Consider the following 21,372-nt stretch of genomic DNA (forward strand, 5'->3'; position numbering starts at 1 on the left):
TTCCTATTAGACATTGATAAAAATTCACATGATTTCCGAACCAGTAATAATTCTGATTTTTCATTAATATAATTCAGAACATTTTAAATAATTTTTTTTTAACAAATTTCCAACCTCCCTATGGCAGGGTTTTACTTTCATTTAACAACACCTCTTCACTTGTTTTCCTCAAGACATATAAAATTAATTGATATCAAATTGGGTTTTCTCATTGATTGACTTATATAACAGCAGATGTCTCTGATCACATATGCACCATAACAGCTCTTCTTTGTTTTTATCATAGACAAACAAAAACACTTTTCCAAATTGAATCACATAATAGCTGTTATTGTCAGTTGCTTGTTGTCCCTCTATTTGTTCTTCAACCTCATAGCTTCTACCGGTTATCCTTAATTTTGAAACAGATAACGATTTTTAGTAAATTTTGATTCAATAGTCTTCTATATATCCAGTGAGGAGTCAACCTCTTCTACTGTAGTGACTTGTTTTATTGTATTGACATGTTTCAATTGTTCAAATGTAACATTATTTTCGACACGGCCATCTTCACTTACAGCAAGTTTGAGACCTTTCATAATAATTTTCATATTGTACTAGCATCATACAAATTTTATAGCTTTTCCTTGAAAATGATATCAAATTTTATCGAAATATTGGAACAACGTGTCACACCTATAGGTGGTTCCACTTATGTCTCGCTTGCGTTTACGCAGTTATTCCCATCAAGTACTTTTCTTGGTTATTCACATTTTGTCTACAATCGAGGACCGCCTGCCCGGTACTAACGATGCCCAATAGGCTGAAACAGCCGTCTACCAGTGGCTTTTAAATTGAAATCAATATGAGAATGATCAGAATCTATTCATCTTTTGATTTTTATGGAATTATTTTCCAGCAGCTTGACTGCATTACTTCTTCTCGATTTCATATCATTTTCACAAATTTCGTTTTCCGATGACATTCCAGGATAGCTTCCCAAATTTTTTCCACCGCAGTTGTCGTTTAATTGGTCAAACCACCAATACTGATATAAAAACTTGGCAAGTTGACTTGCCAAGGTTTTATGTCAGATATTTTTGAATATTTGAATGTATCATCGATTACAGTCGTGTATTTCATCAGGAGGTGAACGTTCCTGTCATTCATTTTGAAGTCGAAATTGTTTATTTTCTACTTCTGGTTTTTATTTTATGTTGTCCATGGAAAGTTTTGAGAAGTATTTTTTTTGTCGAAAACGAAGCCTAATATAAAAAAAATACAAGCAATGAAGTATTTTTAGTTGCACAATCTAGAAAAATAAAAAAATACAGAAAAAGTCAGTGACATTCTTCTTCTTCTCCATATTGTTGGCTGTAGTGCTCACTGAGACGCCACTGGACCTAATAATATCAATCTAATTCGAGCTAAATAAGCGCCTCATTGCTTTGAATTACTGTTGCAAATTTCAACAAAATCGATGTAAGGATATTTATAATATTCAATTAACACCGTTTTTTAAATTCCGACGCCCTGTATCTCAGAAACGAAGCAACTCCGGACCAAGAGCGGTGCCTGTATGAAAGTATCGATTCAAGTTGGATTTGAATCACTGGAGATTGAATTCATTTGCAAAAACGTTCTTCGGAAGTTTGTCCCACATAAACGCAGTTCTCCAAATAAAAGAGTTCTCAAACTGTGAAGTTCTAGGTGTACCGAGTTGAACTTCAAAACGATTAGTAGCCACAGTACGTCGTGTATTTTTGATATGTACCGAATTTGATGGAATAAAATTTGCCACGTCACTTGAACACTTCCCGTGGAAGTATCTATAGAAGAGAGACAAATCTCCAACCTTTTTTCGATGTTTCAGACTATCAAGGTTGCAAGTGATGTTCGCGTCTCCAGTCAGGCGGATGGCTCTTTCTTGGATGGAATCCGGCAGCTTCGAGGTATGCTCAGCGGCGGAGCTCCATACATGAGTATAATACTGCAAAGCTCAATAAAGTATCAAAAGTTGCTGAGATATGTACAGTTTTCTGGTTCGGAACAGTGTTCCAAGCTTTTGAGAAGCAGCCTTTGCAATTTCAGCGACATGATTGTACCAAGACATATTGGTGTTCATTTTATCGAAGTAGAAAGCGGAATTGTCTGTCCCGACATTATTATATCCGGGTCGGAGACATTTATCTTTTTGGAGAAGACCGATGTCTGGGTTTTTGTGTCATTGAATTGAACCTGGTTACTTCCACCCCATTTCGAAATCACATGTAGATCCTCATTAAGATATGCTGCTGCTGGTGAAGTTGTTCATCCGCAGCCGATGTCCTTGAAACCAAATGAACTGTCAGACAAGTGTGTTTTCGTCAGCAAGGCTATATATTGGATTCTTGGTTTTCTCCAATAAGTATCTGGGGAACACCAGCGTTGATGGTAAAAGTATTCAAGAGATATCCATCAATGGTCACTATTCAATTCACTACTATTCCTATATGCAATGGTATCCAGAGTTTTTTTATAGATTTTCCTACTTTTTTCTGCTTCATGAAAATCACATTCCAGGTTCATTGATTATGATCCGCTCGTAGGATGGTTTTGGGTCTACTTTTTTCTGATAGTTGTGATGATGGGGTGTGATTTCATATTTGCTACATATGTTAGAATCAGGTATGTTTTCCGGTTATGTAGAAATGATTCACTAGCCTTACTATCAATGCCTTCGATTGGTATTTTGTGAAAAGCTTCTAATGCTATGCAGATGGCGGAGTGCATTTCATTCAGATTTCCCATTAGTGACTTGTTCGTAGAGGCGTATTCAATTGACCCATAAAAAATTCTCTGTTCTAGAGTCATTCCCAGAAAATATTATATGATACACGATTCGATTTCATTACGAATATTTGGAATACAAACAAAATAGAGAAAAGTGTGATTTAGCGTTCATATAAAAGTATTTGTTTGAAAAGTATTTTATCTTCGTCTAATTCAATGTTTATATGAAAATAGCTGTTTAGGAGAAGCTTTGTCTTCCAGTTTGTGTCTGAAAGTTACTTTTTTGCATGATCTCCATATATCTTGTACAGAGTGAATTATTTGAAATTGAGTTCCTCCTTTCTTTGGAAGATTTTTTGTATCGAGATGGAGAAATAGAAGGCCAAAAACGTTCTTTCCCAAAAATTATTCTCTTCTAAAAATAAACCCTTTCAATTACATAATATTTTGATGAGAATTTCAGGTTTTTCCCATCGAAACTGAGACTTTGAGTGTTATCCGTTTGAACTTAAACTGGATGTAATAGGATAAATACTGTTTTGATTCCGAGAAGGCTTTCTGGGTCATAGAAACTGATTTGTCAATATTTTTACTCATATAACTATCGGCACACAGGCGTCCTTTGAAGAGAAGTTCCACTTTTTGTAGAAAATTGTTGATAGTTATTATGAAGATAGTGGAAATTGCGACTGAGTCTGAGGTATTTGCTTTTCGAAGGTCATCTGCTCAGACTATAAATTTAATAATAACCAGAAAATCTTGGATGAGAGCACCAGCCGTGAAATACTTTGAATTCATACCTGAAGAATGCTGCATATATTCCTATGTAGGAATTATTCTGACAGAAGAATACAGAATACATTTTTTCCTCAGCCACATGAATGAACGAAATCTTTTCAATTGTGGTGACGAAAACCAGCATATTTTTTCAAAAACAATATAGGCATGCAGAAGGTAGTTCAGTTCTGGTGGCTGTGTCACATATTTTCAGTTGTATGGTAGATACCCATCTCATTATTTTCTATCCCGTGTATTGGAAAGGAGTCCTTACAGATCGCTGAATTTGACTATCTTGGATTCCTCTCTGGAAGACGATTTGAATACGGAGTTTTCATAAACACAACCTTCTAATACGATCTTGAAATGAGAAGTATAGCAGCGAGCCGGTCTCTGAGAGTTAAAAATGTTAGGGAGGTGTTCGAAAACAGACTTAGCAACTGTTTAGAGTGCAATAATTAACATTTCAGCATTTTTGTAGATTATTGCACGTTTCTATTTATTTTGAAACAGCTCAATATCAACAAGGCGTCTGGCTATGATGAAGTGCCCGTCATCGTACTTTTCAACCTGTCTTATAGGAAAGGGGTTTTTTCTTCCTGTTGTAAGATTGCTTGCGTTCAGCCTATTCACAAAAAGGGCACGAAAAATCTTCCAATCTTCGCTTTACTATCAGTGATATCAAAAATCATAGAGAAAGTCGTAAACCACTAGATCCTCAAATATCAAGAATCAAGAGCTGTTGCGCTTTTGACCGTGTGTGGCATGAGGGATTGCTGGCCAATGTTCGATGCTATGGCTTGTTGGATCATTTTTATGTATGGCTCTTCAGCTTCCTAAAGGAACGTTTCCTGCAAGGGGCTGTCGATGGATATCTCTCGAATACTTTCACCATGAACGCTGGTGCTCCACAGGGATCCATATTGTCTCCAACCCTTTTTTTATTGTATATCAACAACTTATTGGAAAAAAACCTAAAATACAATTTATTGCTTTGCTGACGACAGCACACTTGTCTCGTCATTCTGTTTGGATTCCAGGACTTCGGCTACGGAGGTACATCTTCACCGGCTGCAAGAGGTTGCATATCTTAGTGAGGATCTAGAAGTGATTTCCAATTGGTGTGAAAGTAACCAGGTTCAATTCAATGCCACAAAAACCAATGCATCAGTTTTCTCCAAAAAGATGAATGTCTCCGAACCGGATATAATAATGTCAGGTCAGACAATTCCGTTTTCTGTTTCGATGAGTTTGTTGTGGTTTGAAATGGACACCAATATGTCTTGGCACAAACATGTCGCTGAAATAGGCTGCTTCTCAAAGGCTTGGAATATTGTTCCCAACCAGAAAAAGTTACACACCGCAGCAACTTTTGATGCTTTATACAGCTCAGATCAGACTTTCTTTGGAATAGTGTTCTCATGTATGGAGCTATGCCCCTGGATTCCATCCAGAAAAGAGCCAAAGTCTTTTATGGAGTATTTCAAACTTTCAGTAGAGTTTATGAACGGATGTCAGAAATAAAAGTTGGTGAAATTTATCACCATAGTCTGATGATAATCCACTTCTGAATACATAACAGATAATGCACCTGTCTGTTGCAGATTTCAATGATGCTGTTTGGACATCGGGAAATAAACATTCCGAAGGATCATTCTGGACCTGGTCCAATGGGAGTAATATTACATTTTTCAACTGGTATCCTGGAGAACCAAATTCGGCAAGAGGAGATGAAAGTTGTTTGGAAGTTTTCAAAAAAAATAACGATGTTTTTTGGAACGATCAACCATGTGGCGATAAGCGTGCCTATATTTGCGAGAAAACACAAAATGAATGTGCTGATACAATACTGGAGGGTGTTAGCGTCGATGATAAAATGTGTTACATAAGCACATCACAAGATTCGAATTTGCCAACTAAGAAGTTTTATCTCAGTACACAGACGGTGAGTATAAAATTTTCGGAAAATATTCAGAATATGTTTGGAGATTTCGTAATTGTTTTTTTCTTCAATAAATGATACTATGAAACTATAACAATTGGAAGTTTTCAACTGAATTACTGGATATGGTATTTCCTAATGGCATGTCCGACCAAAGTGTTTTCAAGGACAACCTATAAATTATTACGGATTCGGATTTAATGAAATATCATATCATGTATTACTTAATATAAATGTAATGGTGGCACATGGATATTTGTTAACAATTAATACGCACACAAGCAATATTAAAAACTCCAAAACTTGTATTGATCATATATTTGAAAAACAAATCTCGATAAAGGTTTCGATAATCGAAAAAATCGATTGTTTTTTCTTATGAAACATCACTTCATCCAAGAGAACGTAAATAACTCCAAAAAACATCGTAATAAACTAATTGACTTCATAAAAGAAAACAAAACAATTTTTTTTTAAAGCTAGTTGACAATATTTCGTGGTGCATTTCATTAGTTTGGACTTCCATTGTCTGATATGATATAAATTAATTTGAAATACCTGAAAGAATCTGTAAAAAAATTAAAAAAGATCAGCTCAAAAATAACAATCATATTAAGCAAAAAAGAATGGAATTACAATGAAATAAAAAACAAGCAACAACCAAAAAATCATAAAAAAATATTGACAAGAAAATAAAATTAAAAATCAAAAGATTCCAAACCAAGTTACTTCACGACGTTTCGATTGTTAGTATCCACAATCGTCTTCGTGTGATAACTGAACTCAGTCGGTGGAAGTCGTCTTCGTGTTAGTCAGGTTTGGAGTCCAGCTCCCCTACCCTTTCGGCTGATTATTGGTCTCAAGAAGGACCAATGGGTTCGTGACTGATTGTATTATGACGGCATGAAGTCCTCAGACATCAGTGCCGCCCTTCACGGGATACCCCTACTTGACTGGGGTGGGATGGATGAGAAAGTTGTTCATCCGTTAACGGGGGACATGAGGGCCTCATTCGACAGAGTGTCGGGGCCTTCTATATCGGGAGGGGTCGTCTACAGCATAATCTGTGGCTTCCCTAACTAACGAGTTTTCATGAGTTTCCGTACTTTCAAAAACTCTCTGATTCCTCGACTGGATGGACTACCGATTGGAAGGCAGCTGCAAATCTCTGCGGATGGCTTCGTTCCGCACGAACCAAGGAGCATTCACAATCATCCTAATTAACTTATTTTGCAACCTTTCCAAAATGGAAATGTTGGACGGAGCCGCTTGTCCCCAGACGCCTGAAGCATACATGATGACAGGCTTGAACATCGTGTTATAGATGGTGATTTTGTTCTTCGTGCTCAATTTAGATTTCCCATTGACCAGAGGGTACAGACTGGCTATCCGACCCTCGATCTTAGACTTAACGCACATGATGTGCGGGTTCCAAATGAGCCTACGGTCTATTAGAAGGCCGAGGTACTTTACCCGCGCTTGCCATTCAATCTCCCTTCCAGAGATTCTCACTTTTCTGGCCGGAGAAGATAGTAATCTTCCCATGGTTATCGCCTGAGTCTTTTCCGGGTTTACTCGAATCTTCCAATCGAGGTACCAGCGCTCGAGGTCGTCCAATGCACGTTGCATGTAGACGACGCCGAGCTCTCGACCCATGGAAGATGAGAGAAGAGCCGTGTCATCGGCGTACAGGGATATCTTCACTCGCTCGGACCTAGGCAGGTCGCTGGTGTAAAGTGAATACAGCGTCGGAGAGAGCACGGCCCCCTGTGGCACTCCAGCGAGGATCTCTCTGCTACTGAACTCAGTCCTTCAAAATCTGACTATTTATAGGTCATTCGAGTGCTTACACCTATCCCCTCCTCAATCTCTCCGCTTCATTGGTTTTAGCGGAAACTGACCGTTTGGCGGGAGTGTTCCGCGTAATTAGAGGTTTCCATATGTTACGTAGCTCTACGCTAGCTTGGCTAAATGCGTTGTTGGACTACATATAAGCGGCTTCTTTGAATTTTCTCCTAAACCAGTGTTCTTCCTTGTGGATCATTTCAGCTTGAGCCCACTTGATGTTATGTTGATGAATCCAAACATGCTCCGCTATTCCTGATTTTCTAGTTTCTCCTCGCTATGTGTGTTTTTTATGCTCGGCAATGCGAACTTTCAATGGCCTCTTAGTTTCACCGATGTATGATTCTCCGCATTCGCAGGGTTTCCGGTAAATGCAATTCTTGGAATCACAGTCCGCGTTTGGTGGCCTGGTTTTTGTGAGGCTGCTACGGATAGTGTTACCAGATCTGGAGCAGGTTCTCACGTTATACTTGGACCCAATCCTTCTCATCCTTTTCGATAATCCTCTGATGTAGGGAAGTACAAGTACTGGTTGTGGCGGCTTCTCTTCCTTATGGAGCTCATGATGTCTAACAGTTTCGTACATTTTTTGTTAATACTTCTTTAATTTTCATGATAGTTAATTTTTTTGTGATTTTTTGGTTGTTACTTGTATTTTATTTCATTATAATTTCAGTTTTTTTGCGTGATATAATTGTTATTTTTCAAATAATCTTTCTACAGATTCTTTCAGGTATTTCAAATCAATTTATATCATATCAGACAATGGAAGTCCAAACTAATTAAATACAAAACAGAATATTTCCATTATGAAATACCACTGAATCAGCATAATTCTTCACATATTTGGAAATGTTTGAATGACATGTCGAAAAAAAGTAAAAATCATAATGAAATTCTTTAAATTGGGGCAGGAAAGGGACAAAGTCTAAGAAGTAAGCTAGACATCGTCAATAGCTTCAAAGACTACTTAACAAATTTCGAAAAGGAACTGTCAGAAAAAATGTAAATCAAAGCCAGGTGTACATCTAACAAACTTTGAACTTGTCGCTTAAATTCATTTCACTTAGAAGATATGACTGAAGAGATGGCACTGAAAACAATCAGATCTTTAAAAAAAGCACGTGGGATGGATGAAATAACGCCTGAAACTATACCTTCAACTCATAGAAGTTCTTATCTGTAGACCTTTGACACACATCATGTGCCTCTCACTAAAGAGTGGTATTCATCCAAAAACATTCATAAAGGCAACTGTGGAGCCTCTTTTCAAAACAGGATCAATAATCTCGAATATATCAAAAATTTGTCGAGAACTATCAAAACAAATAACCACAACATTCCTGAAAAAAATATGTCAGGTTCAGAGTTCAGGAAGAAGAGGTCAAGAGAAGATTCTAATAACCTGGTAACAACTCAAATGAGCTGTTGATAATGAACAACCTACTTCTTGCATCCAGATTGAGTTTAAATGTGAATTGGATACTGTTTACCTTGAATTGATTCTGAATACTTTGGAGAATATAGGTTTCAGAGGAACTGCTTTCCAGTTAACCGTGGACAATCATAGACTACATAACTCCTACAAGAATAATTGATCTTCCACAAGGCACAGTCCTCACATCTATACTATTCAACATATATTTCAATGACCTATTCAAATACAACGAAGAAGGGAATGCGATGAGCTTTGCTAATGACATAGCAGTATCATACAAAGCCATAACTTGGAAAGAATTAAAAACTGTAGTAGATTGGGACTTCGTAACTATCTAATAGTAAATACAGACAAAACATACTTCATTCCCTCCACTTAATACTCCAAAACTTTGATCAAACGAACTAATTAAGTTGTTAGTATCAAAAGGGTAGACAGACACTGATAATTAGGAATTCATCTCGAAGTACAATCGAATTATGTAGTGAGAAAATTGAGGAGAATTTATGTAGTATGAAACACTATTTCAAAATACTCAGCACAGACTAAATGAAAATATTTCCTTCATTATGTTTTGATCGCATGCCACCTCAAGTATGTAATCATTCCTTGGGGTGCAACTAAAAAACATTTTTCGGAACAACTTCTTAATGAATCAAAAATCTTAGATATTCGATAATTATTTTTTATGATCACTACAGCCTCCCAACATAAAAACAAAGCAATTCTAGAAGCCATCAATCATCCGTAACTAATACGGCAAAAATTGAACATGTCGCAAGTAGCAAGACCTTCAAAAAACATATTGCAAAGAAGTGTTTCTTACTCAGGTCCAAAACTTCACAACGTTTTACCAGAGGAAGAATAGGTTTTCTTCCTCTAAAAGATGATCACTTGGTGATCGAAACACGTGTCGAGGTGTTGCAAATAACGGTTTGGTGTTGGAATAAAACTCCAGTGATATTCATTACTTCACCAAAGGTTCGAAGCAGTGCATCACAAGTGACTCAGGGTTAGTTCTCATTCAGTTTAATGATTTGCTAAATTTTCATATACTATGCGTTCAGTACCTGACTCGTACCTAGCCATCCACTGGTGTATATCTATTGAGTCCTCTGGAGAGACTTGAAATTAAAAATTCATGACTATGTTCCCAGAATCAAATTAGTTTCTCTCAGAACCACCTGGATTTTGATAAACGTGATACCAAAAATCGGTTCAGAATGAAGGCGTGTTCACTGTCAATGTCAGACAATGGAACAAAAGGGCCAGAAAGAACTCATGATGATTCCATCTAACTTAATTTATCGACAATAAAACTATGCCCAGAAGACCAAGGAGAGACATGTAACAAAACTAATACGGTAAACAAGACTGTCGAACTGAAACGATGATAGTAAAACTGTAGTGAGATCATGAGGCTACAGTTCTTTCCGGAAAATTTGAAGTAAATGTGCAAGTCAGACGGTTCCCAAGTAGTCTTATTCCCGACCACTCATTAACAGAGACTTAGATAACTTCAGAGCGTGCAAGTACGAGATCTCTCCATTATTCACAACCACCTTCATAGGATTTTCTATTCAGAGATTTCTTTCAGCCTTCCACCACCAGCTCATCCCAAAATGACGTTACGCACAACTGAGTATGCTTTTCATTACGTTATGTTCAAACTCGTTGATGAATATAGAGGCGGTCGTAATTTGATATTCATACCAGTTCTAAGTTGAAAAAAACTTGAACATCTATTTTCTTTTCCATCCTCATTTCCAATTTTTCTGTGAATAGTGCAGCCACTATAAATTCTGTAGTAGGAATGAAGCAATCAACATTTATTACAATTATTTTACATATGGTAATTATCTCATTGAAACAGTAATTTTTTTTTGTGGAACGTTATTTAATTCATCAGAGCTGAAAAGTAATATTCGATTTATATTTTAGGCCACGTATGCAGAAGCAAAGAAGCTTTGTTCGGATATGTTCATGGAACTAGCAGAACTGAGATGTGAATATGAAAATGATGATTTATATAAACTCATGAGTGGAAAAGGTAAGGAAATATGGATTTTGGTAGCAATATCACAGAAATTGAAATGAGTTCATATCGAGTACAATCTATTCTCCGGGGTTTTGGCCGTGGCCTGTAGGTTCATATGCCTAACGTTTCGTCTATTACGTTATCGTAAAGGCGATGTGGAAACGGTCACAGTGCCAAAATTGGTGCTCTAGTTGTTAATAGTGGGCGTGGCTTGGTTTATCTTAATTGAAATATCTTATCTTGTTTGTTTACCTTCAAGGTCGAATAGTCTTTTTTTCATTCATTTCTTTTTTCTTTCGAAATTATACCTGTGTTTTCGAGTTTTCATTGCCTCTCTATGTAATCTTGTATAGTAATTGTGAGTTTTATGGAGTATTCCTGTATCTTCGAATGAAACAATGTGTGTGCATTCTCTGTCGAGAGCGTGTTGGGCTGCAGCTGATTTTTCGGTTTGTCTGAATGGACAATTTCTTTCATGTTCAAAAAGACGGGTACCTACACAAGGAATCCGTTATACTCCAGGTGTTGCTAAAGGTGCTGGGGTCTTTAGCTGACCTTAGATTTTGTTTGATAGCTTTCGTTGGCCTAAATATTGGTTTCATGTTGTGTTGATCTGAGATTCTCCCTATAGTCTGTAACACTCACTTTCAACATCGGAAAAAAAACTTTTTCCTTGATCAGCCTAGCTGGGGTTACTTTGGCGTTCTCTCCCCTATGCCGTATTCTTTGCTGTATCCATTCTCTTTTGAAGCATTTTTAGGTGACTTAGCTCCTCAGGAAGACTCTCAGGTTTGCAGATATGTCGTGCTCTCTCAATCAACGTTGTAATTACCCCTCCCTCTTGTTGTGGTTGGTGATTGAAGTTTTTGTTCAGGTACCTCTTTGTATGTATTGGTTTTCTATACAATCTGTGGATCAATGTCCCATCTTCACGTCTATTCACAACAACATCCAAGATGGCTAGAGTAATTTGGGTTTCTCGTTCCAATGTGAATTGTATTTTTGGGTCGAGAGGGTTTGGATGTAATAGAAAATCGTTTTGTGTTTCTTCACCATCTTGCCATACCACGAACGTATTATCAACATAACGCAGCCAACAATTTCACGGACGCTTGCTCTGGAGCTTGTTGTTCGAAATTTTTCATGAAAAAGTTTGCCACCGTCAGACTTGATGGACTGCCTATTGCGTTCGTTCGTAAAAAACAACATCTCACTGAAAATGAATTGATGAGCGAAGAGGGCCAACAAAAACAATCAAAGTCTAAGGTCAGCTAAGGATCCTAGAGAACCTTTAGCATCACCACGGGGGCGGCATGGCGGTCTATATTGGAACCACGAAGAGAAGTGTAGGTGCCCGTTTCTCTGACCACATAAGAAATTGTGAACTCGAACAAACCGACAAATCAGCTGTAACCAAACATGCTCTGAACAAAAGAGGCACTCACATTATCTCATTCGAAAATACAGTAATACTCGATTAAATTCAAAATCACTACCCAAGAGTATATGGAAAAGCAATAGAAATTCAAATACATAAGGATAATTTCAAAAGAAACAAGAGGCATTAAACAATAATAAAATCTATCTTTTCCTCAAAGTTACACAAACAAGGTCAGGTAATTCAATTAAGAGAAACCAAGTCACATCCACTAATGATAATACAGGGTGTAACTGAATAAGTGTAAAACCTTCAAGGAGGTGATTCCTCATCAAAAAAAAATTGGATCTTTCATATAAAGAAATTTCATTGGAGCATCCCTTGTTAAGATACAGCCCCTTAAAGGGGGTACATAAAATACATAAAACATTTTTACACAAAACATTTTTTCTTCACAAGCACTAAAAAAGTTACAATATTGAAATTAACCTGAGGTTTTGTACTACCAAACAGACAGTAAGAAATTTATTTGGTTTACCCCATGGTTGTAAGGGGTTGAAAACACAACCCCTAAAATTTATTTCCAATGTAACTTTTTGTCTTATTATTTGTTTAGCATTTGAAAAAATATTTCCGATAGCCTGTTTCATCTCTTGGGTTTTTTGCCCAAAATGAACCAGTTCACAGCAAAAAATTATTTTAGGAACAACTAAAGAGATACATCGTCATAAATACGAAAATATTGTATCTAGTAGGTCGCTATTAGCAAAGTTTACCGAATACTATAAGTTGGTTCACTCCAAGGAATTCGTTTGTCGGTACGGCTCAGGATTGCATTTTTTGCGATTTCCATAAATCATATCGCCGACAAACGATGTCTGGAAGCCGCCGGCCGCATGACAGTTATACGAGGGCAGTTCCTATTCGCGATATCTACAGGGGACGTTCCGAAGTTGAAACTTCGCTTGCTCGGTTGTATCAGACAGATAAACAAAGATACGAAAGTAGTTGTTTGTCGATCAACTTCTAGAAACATGATAGATAAACTCATGAATAAATGATCTAAGAAACAGATCAGAGTGATTTACTGATGAAATGATAAACATACATTCAGAAAAACATGTTTTATTAACAAAAATAATACAATTATATAATGTTATATGTTTATAAATGATTTAAAATATTCAATTTTACATTGCATGATTTATGTTTCCTAACAATCTTCATGTCCTGGTTCATGAATTTTAAAGTAAAGTATATCCGAACTCTTGTATATAAAGATATATAATAATCGAAGAGGAATTTTTGACATGGATGTGAGAAAAGAATTTTCGAATATTTTGTTTTCAAATACTGTCCAATTCCCTTCTCACTGCCGATTTTATCAAAATTTTCAATGAATATGTTTTCCATCTCTATTACATGGTCAACAATATCTCTTGATGGGAACTTGGGAAGCCAACGTGACTTTCATTTTTTGAAAATTATTTCGATAAATGTGGTCATTATTAAGTTTAAGAGCCAATTTATATTGTTTAGTTCTATCATAATTATACATTGTTTCTATGTAATGTTTTCTTGTTTCTCCACCCTGAAGTAAAAACTGGTAGGAAAACAAATTGTTTCGTGTCGACTTCAGCAAGTGCGGGATATCAAACAAATATACAAGTTTATGATCGTCTATCAGAAATATGGGATTTTCGTCTGTAACATTCAAAGTTTTCACCAACTTCTGAAAATTTGAACCCTGATCGGAAACCACCCCCATGACATTTAGGCCTATACTTTTGCATCTTCGTACCGTTTTGAACAAAATATCTTTCAAATCATCAGAAGTTGCTGATGTCTTATAGAAAAAGTATGCAAGTGGTATTTTCCAATTGCTTGCCAAACCTCTGAACATTACTGTTAGAGCACTACTTGCTATGTCAGTAGAGGTCCCATTCAAACTTGTTTGGAAACCTACTATTTTGTCTCTGGAAATATCATAATAAAGATGAGATTTCAAAGATATTTCGTCTAGGCATAAAATACAATATCTTTCATTCTCCTTCATGAGCCCAATCCTGAATTCAATAACACGAAAAATAAAATCGTTGAAGCCTGGTTCAACAATCCAATTTTTCGTGAAACGATGAAGTGTACTTTTTGACGGTAATCTACAAATTGTTGAAAATTTTTTGTATGCTTTCGGACCAAGAAAATAAAGAGTCAATGCAAACTGTTTGAATTCGTCACTATACCTGGACCCTTTTGGTGCTTTATTTATCAAAGAAAGCTGTGCTTTCAAGAGCTTACAATATTGCTCAGGATATTTTCGATCCAGAAACTTGAAAACATCATCCAGAGTAATTCCGGTTTCGTCCAGTGCTCTTTTTGATGTTGAAGCTACTGTTTTCTCTAGTGATACAATTTTTTTTCGTAATGCCACTTTTCTTGGAGTTCCCGAAGAGAGTTTAGCAGATGTTTGGCTGCATTCATCTAAAAGAAAGATGTACGTACTTTCAATAATTGTTTTCTTGTCATCGTTTTTTTTTCCGAAGCATATAAAAATAGATCAGGTAAGTATATAATATAACGAAAAGATATTTCACCTCGTGATCCTAATTGATCCGTTTGAACCTGAGCATCAATGTAAATAAAATCCTTGCTAGTACCGGCAATGGCATCATCATCTGGAAGGTTTAAACAACAAAATTGATATTGTAAATTTCATATGTTAAAAAGTGGAATAAGATTTTTTCATCATTTGAATCTATAAACTTCACTGAACCAACCTTTCTGAGAACCATCTTGAGGCAGAAGCAATGAAGGAACATCATAGCTATGAATACGAGAATTCACAATATCATCGGCTCTAAAATGTAAGCTGCAAATTTTAATTCTATTGTGACTCTGCTCTGGGGTAAGAGTAGCATATCTATGATTCCCAATGAAGCCTAATACATTTTTCCAACGTTGACACCTAAAAAAAAATTCAAGTATATCAATCGATAAACTGAACATTTTGAAAAAAGATTGAAATGAGTTTGGATTGGCAAATGCCGGCGGTATATTTCGTTATGAATAATTTTATACAACAAAACCATAAAAGGTATAGATAGGTAAAATAAAAATTAATGGTGAATATATTGAATGCATACCTTTCACTGTACTTTGGGCAGCGGAAAAACGAAATACCTGGGCTTCCCACCGTACTCAGACAACCATCCACTGAGCAATACGTCGACATTTTCACAAAATAAATATTTCGAACTCCGAACGAACACAACACTATCACAATACCAAAGTTTACCGATTCTGTAGTCTTTGACAATACCAAATAATACGGACAACCTTTATATCTCGTGGCCGACGAGAACTGGTAACTTCAAGCGACACACTGTACTACCTCGGCTGGTAATTACCCGCTGTCGCTAGCGGGCGGCGAGATTTCTCAGATGTCGAAAAATGAGCGAGTGACACGTCTTATAGTATTCTGTAGTCTTTGCTATTAGCGATAGTGACAATTAAATTGGTACGACGCTGTCAGTTTGTGAATTTTCGAAATTGAATTAATACTAATTGTGTGTTGTTGTTCTTTTCTTAATTTGTTACTTTAATAATTCACTTGTTATTAAAATGGCATACACAAATGAGGAAATGGCTGATAATCATTACGTTTACGGTCTGTCGCAGGGGAATGGGTTAGAAGCTTCTAGAAGATATGCTGAAATGTATCCTCAACGGCAGCATCCTTCACATAGAATATTTGCTCGACTTCATCAACGATTACGAGAATATGGTTCATTCAACAAAAGAACGCAGGATTGTGGTCACCATCGAGAAGTACGAACACCACAGTTTGAGGAAGCAGTACTTAATGTGATTGAGAAACAACCTACTACCAGTACTAGAAAGATTGCTTTCCAGCTAAATGTTGATCATATGACGGTATTTCGAATTTTAAAGGAACAACTCTTATACCCTTACCATCTGCAACGAGTACAAGCACTGTTACCGCGAGACTTTCCGAACCGTCTTGAATTTTGCAATTGGATGCTGAAAATGATTAGGAGAAATTGTGATTTTCTGAAGACGATAGAATTCACAGACGAATGTAGTTTTTCTCGAGACATGATTGATAATTTTCATAATTACCACATATGGACTGATGAAAACCCTCACGCTATTGTCGAAACTAACCATTAAGAACAGTTTTCTCTTAACGTGTGGCTCGGAGTTATTGGGGATGATTTAATTGGGCCTCATTTTCTACCTCCTCGATTAAATGGTGAGGCATACTTTCAATTTTTAAGAGAAGTGCATCCAGTACTGCTGGAGGAAGTTCCTTAGAGCGTCAGAAGGTATATGTTTTTCATGCAAGATGAGGCTCCCGCCCATTTTAGTCAAGTAGCAAGTCAGCATTCAACTGAAACATAATTGAATCAGTGGATAGGTCAAGGAGGACCACAGAACTGGCCCGCTCGATCCCCCGATCTCAATCCTCTCGATTTATTTATTTGGGGCCATTCACAGCATTTGGTTTATCGTACTCCTATTCACGATGCGTGCAGGGTAATCAGAGAGACTCCAGGAATATTTGAGCGAATACGTGGCTCAATGCGCCGACGTCTAGACGCATGCGTAATGTCTGAAGGTAGACATATTGAACATTTACTATGATTTCCACATGTTGTGTGTTCTGTTATTGATTAACTAGTTTTATTTATTACCCTTCAATCGTTTAATGCAGTTACTAACTACAAAATAACAATGAATCTAGTTCGCATTTATGACGATGTATCTCTGTAGTTGTTCGTTAAATAATTTTTTGCTGCGAACTGGGCAAAAAACCCATGAGACATTTTTTGTTTAGAATGAAACATTCTATCGCAAATGAATTTAATGGTAAACAAATGATAAGACAAAAAGTTACATTGGCAATAAATTTTAGGGGTTGCGTTCTCCACCCCTCACAACCATTTGGTAAACCAAATAAATTACTGGCTAAGTGTCTTTTTGGTGGTACAAAACGTCAGGTTAATTTCAATATTGTAACTTTTTCAGTGCTTGTGAAAAAAATTGTTATAAAAATTTTATGTACCCAATTTAAGGGGCTGTATCTTAACAAGGGATGCTCCAATGAAGTTTCTTTATATGAAAGATCCTATCTTTTTTTCGATAAGGAATCACCTCCCTAAATGTTTTACACTTATTCAGTTACATCCTGTATAAAACCAGAGTCAAATACCAGCGTGGTAGTTACTGCGTTCGGAACAACGGGAATAACAATTCGAGCACCAACATCGCCATTGGTAATGTCTACCGCTGTAGTAAATGATACATAAGGCATAAAAATTTCCATACCACGACAGATTTGACAAAATCGTGAGAAAACCCGTGTTAGTAAATTTTTAAAGGAAAGGTTGCACCTGCCCCAATCGTGCACTTTCCCCCTTCTGCATTTGAATTTTTTTCATGTAACATAACGCGAAAACAAAGGGAAAATATTCATCTTTAACAATACGGCACTTAGCTCTAGCCGTCACCATATGTAAAGATACGCGGCTTCAACTCTCCGACACCATTTGTAACAATATGATTTAGCTAGTTGTCACTATTTGTAACCTTCTCACTATGCCCTAATTATTTTGTTAAATTATTTTGGCAGCTGCTGCCCCCAGACGCGAGGTCTCTAGTTGCAGTTGGGAATGATCTCAAGAATTCACAGACAATTCTTTCTAAAACTAGACTTAAATTGGAAGCGTGTGGGGTGACGCAGCACAGCGCGATTTTTTGTAACCCATATAACGCCCGAGCACGAGGTGGCGAGACTAGCGTAACACGTGACACGCGTGGCACAGTAGTTGAGCCACAGTTTTTCGTGCCAATTCTTGTGCGTTTCTTCAGCATCATTTTTGTATTCTTATTCCGAACTCAATAAAAGCAATGATTTTTAAACTCGGTCGGACATAGCAGTACGATCGTCACTTCGAAACTGCGTTCAATTTGCGGATCATCCACATGTGACACGTGCGGCTCGTACAACAATAAAATAAAAATGATACAACAAAACAGGAACCAATGAAAATAATAATAATCAAATCTCGAAAATCTCAGATTTCGTGCCTCGCCGTAATTCCTACAATATGTATATGAGAGTGACTGTAATACGTAGCTTGGCCGATACTTTTGGACCGGTACTTAACTGTAACTCAATTATCATTAGATTCAGTCTGAATACTGATTTTTGGCAACTCCTTCCAAAATTGAAATAACGGTTATTACATATCGGACTTTTATTTACAAATTTCAAGTTCAACACTCCCATTCATTCAACAGGAATATTCCGTCATTTCTAACCTAACGAATTCGAAAGGGTAAAGTTTCATCTGTACTTTCTACTTGTACGTTCTGAACGCACAGTTCAAATTCTTCTCGCTTTGAAACCATCTCCGTGAATGAGGGCCTTACATCTCATTTGTTTCAAAATCAAACATCAAACTCTTTCAACAAGTATATTTCTTTTCTTCGTGCAGGTACACAACCCTATTGGATTGGAGGAAAAAGGAAAGCAGGTGAACAATGGAAATGGTCGAATGATGAACCAATAACGTATTTCAACTGGAGAAAAGGAGAACCAAATGGTGCAAAAAATTCGACATATTGTCTTGAAGTTATTATTTCTGGAAAAAAATTGGTATGGAATGATAATTATTGTTCTAGTAAACGCCATTTTGTTTGCGAAAAGAAAGATCCTGTTGTGAAAATTAATGTGACAGGAAAATTGATCGTAGGACCAGAACAAGTCTGCAACGAAGAAGGAAATAACTGTGAAGTGATTATGAATATACAAAAATGAAGTCAGTATATGTTAGTCATTATTGTTATTGAAAAAATAGGTATCATAAAATAAAACGATAGTGAATGTTTTTTTTTTCATTCATTGTACTTCTCATGTAGAAGGAATGTCCGTAGTACATCTTTCAATATTTTTGTCACTAACATGATGGTGGCTAAGGGCTACAAACTGAAATACTCACTTTCATAAGCATATGTATAGACCTGTGGTAGAAGTCTATCATATCTCGAAGTGGAATGTAGTAGATTTACAATGCAGAGAACTCAAAGTCGTCTCTACAATTTGTTTCCACCTCCAGATGTAAGAATGGTAAAACCATCAATCAGTACATTTTTCGAACCTATATTTTAGGGTTGAGTGGAAGAACAGATCAGTTGTTAAATCTATTCAGGAACTGAACTGAACTACGCCCTTTATTTTTAAAAAAAAATTCTGTTGGTGTATTTCCTCAATCTTGTTTTTTTTTACATATTTTTTGAAAATAATGAAGTCGGTTATTATTATTATTATTATTTATTTTTCACCATAGTGTGCGCTGATCAGGCCCTATCCCCCGAAGCCCCGATACATTCGGGAGGGCGCGCCAGCATTATCAACCAACGACCACTCCCCACACCGTGGGGTAAGTGATCATTGGGTCCGAGAATCATGTGCCCTGAGCAAGCGCAGTGGGCCAAGAATGACAGCCTTCTGCATCTGTGCGGCTAAGATTTCTGCCTTAGTGCGGCAAGCCGGTATGATTTTAAGATTCGAGAGTAGAGAAGACATCATTACACCAATGACTCCAATAATCAGAACAACCATCTTGACAGAGTGATCTGGATAGAGTCTGCGGAGTTCGAAGAGAAAATCTCGATATTTTATCTGTTTTTCCTCCTCTTTTCTGATAATATTCATCTCGCCAGGAGCTGAAAACTCCACGACAAATATCGTCTTGGTCTGGTGGTCGAGAAGAACTACATCAGGCTTATTAGTTTTTATGGGCCTGAGGGTGGGGAACGAATAGTTCCAATAAATTCGGCACTTCTCGTTCCCCACAACGGATTCAATATCCACCGGAGCGTAGGGCAACACCGGTGTCTCGTCAATACCATAAGAGTGCCGTAGATGGTAGTATAGCACTCTTAGGGCCGCGTTATGTCGATGTATATAGGCCGAGACCGCATATGCTGGACATGATGATAGCAAGTGCATAGGGTCTCAGGCGCCTCGCGGCAGGCCCTGCACCTTGTGTCAGGAACCTCTATACCCATCACGCGACTGCGGTAGACTAAAGTGATGAAGACACTATCCTGGCAAGCCATGATGAACCCCTCGGTTTCCGACTTCAGCCCACTCGACCTGAGAAAAGCGAAGGTCAGGCGCTTATTATTATTATTATTATTATATAGGTTCATCATCAGCTAGTAATTTGAAAATTCTATAATAGAAAAAGAGCAACATCCCAATAGTTAATACAATGAAGTATAAAAATACTTACTGAATTATAAAATTTTTCTTCTCCATTTAAGAATTTTTATACTCCATTGTAATAACTATTGTTATGTTGTTCTTTTATTGTAGAATTTTTAAATAATTAGCTGATGATGATTAGTTTAAGACTAGTCGCTTTCCTATCAGTGATATCGAAAATTACGGAGAAAGTCGTAAACCACCATATTCTCAAATATTTGGAAGGCTTTGACATCGTAAGCGATCATCAATATGGCTTTCGGAAACAAAAATCAACAGGGGACCTTCTATCGAATGTCACCCATATTTGAAACAGCGCAATCGAGAAACATGGAGAATCGAGAACTGTTGCGCTTGATATTTCTAAGGCTTTTGACCATTTGTGGCATGAGGGTTTGCTGGCCAAACTTCGATGATATGGCTTGTCGGATCATTTCTTTGAATGTCTTTTCAGCTTCCCGAAAAAACGTTTTCTGCAAGTGGTCCTCGATGGATATCTCTCGAATTCTTTCACCATCAATGCTGGTGTTCCCCATAGATCCATATTGTCTTCAACCCACTTTTTAATTTATATCGACGACTTATTGAAAAACAAAGATTCCAATATATTGCTTTACTGATGACAGCACACGGAAGTTGCATATCTTAATGAGGATCTAGAAGTAATTTCGAGTTGAGGTGAAAGTAACCAGCTTCAATTCAATGCCACAAAAACCCAGGCATACGTTTTCTCCAAAGAAATAAATGTTTTCGGACCGGATATAATAATGTCAGACAATTCCGCTTTCTGCTTCGATAAGTTTGTTGGGAGATAAAATTCACACCAACATATCTTGGCACAATCATGTCACTGAAATTGCCCAGTCTGCTTCTGATAAGCTTGGAACACTTTTCCGACCAAGAAAAC

General features: G+C 37.0%; 1 protein-coding gene across 1 annotated transcript in view; it reads left to right on the top strand.

The window, feature by feature from the left end:
* The window catches only part of LOC111511292 (macrophage mannose receptor 1), a 38,365-nt gene extending 19,281 nt beyond the window's left edge, over window positions 1-19,084 (top strand). The window contains exons 4-6 of the mRNA XM_023167307.2: window positions 5,133-5,473; window positions 10,695-10,803; window positions 18,691-19,084. Of these exons, the coding sequence (XP_023023075.2) occupies window positions 5,133-5,473; window positions 10,695-10,803; window positions 18,691-19,013 (773 nt within the window). The 3' untranslated portion in view covers window positions 19,014-19,084. The remainder of the gene's footprint in view (window positions 1-5,132; window positions 5,474-10,694; window positions 10,804-18,690) is intronic.
* Window positions 19,085-21,372: the final 2,288 nt, after the last annotated feature.

The sequence above is a fragment of the Leptinotarsa decemlineata genome, unplaced genomic scaffold (genome assembly GCF_025532065.1).
Source record: "Leptinotarsa decemlineata unplaced genomic scaffold, Ldec_3_MD MMD2_P_RNA_scaffold_2, whole genome shotgun sequence".
In the NCBI taxonomy this organism is placed as follows: Eukaryota; Metazoa; Arthropoda; class Insecta; order Coleoptera; family Chrysomelidae; genus Leptinotarsa; species Leptinotarsa decemlineata.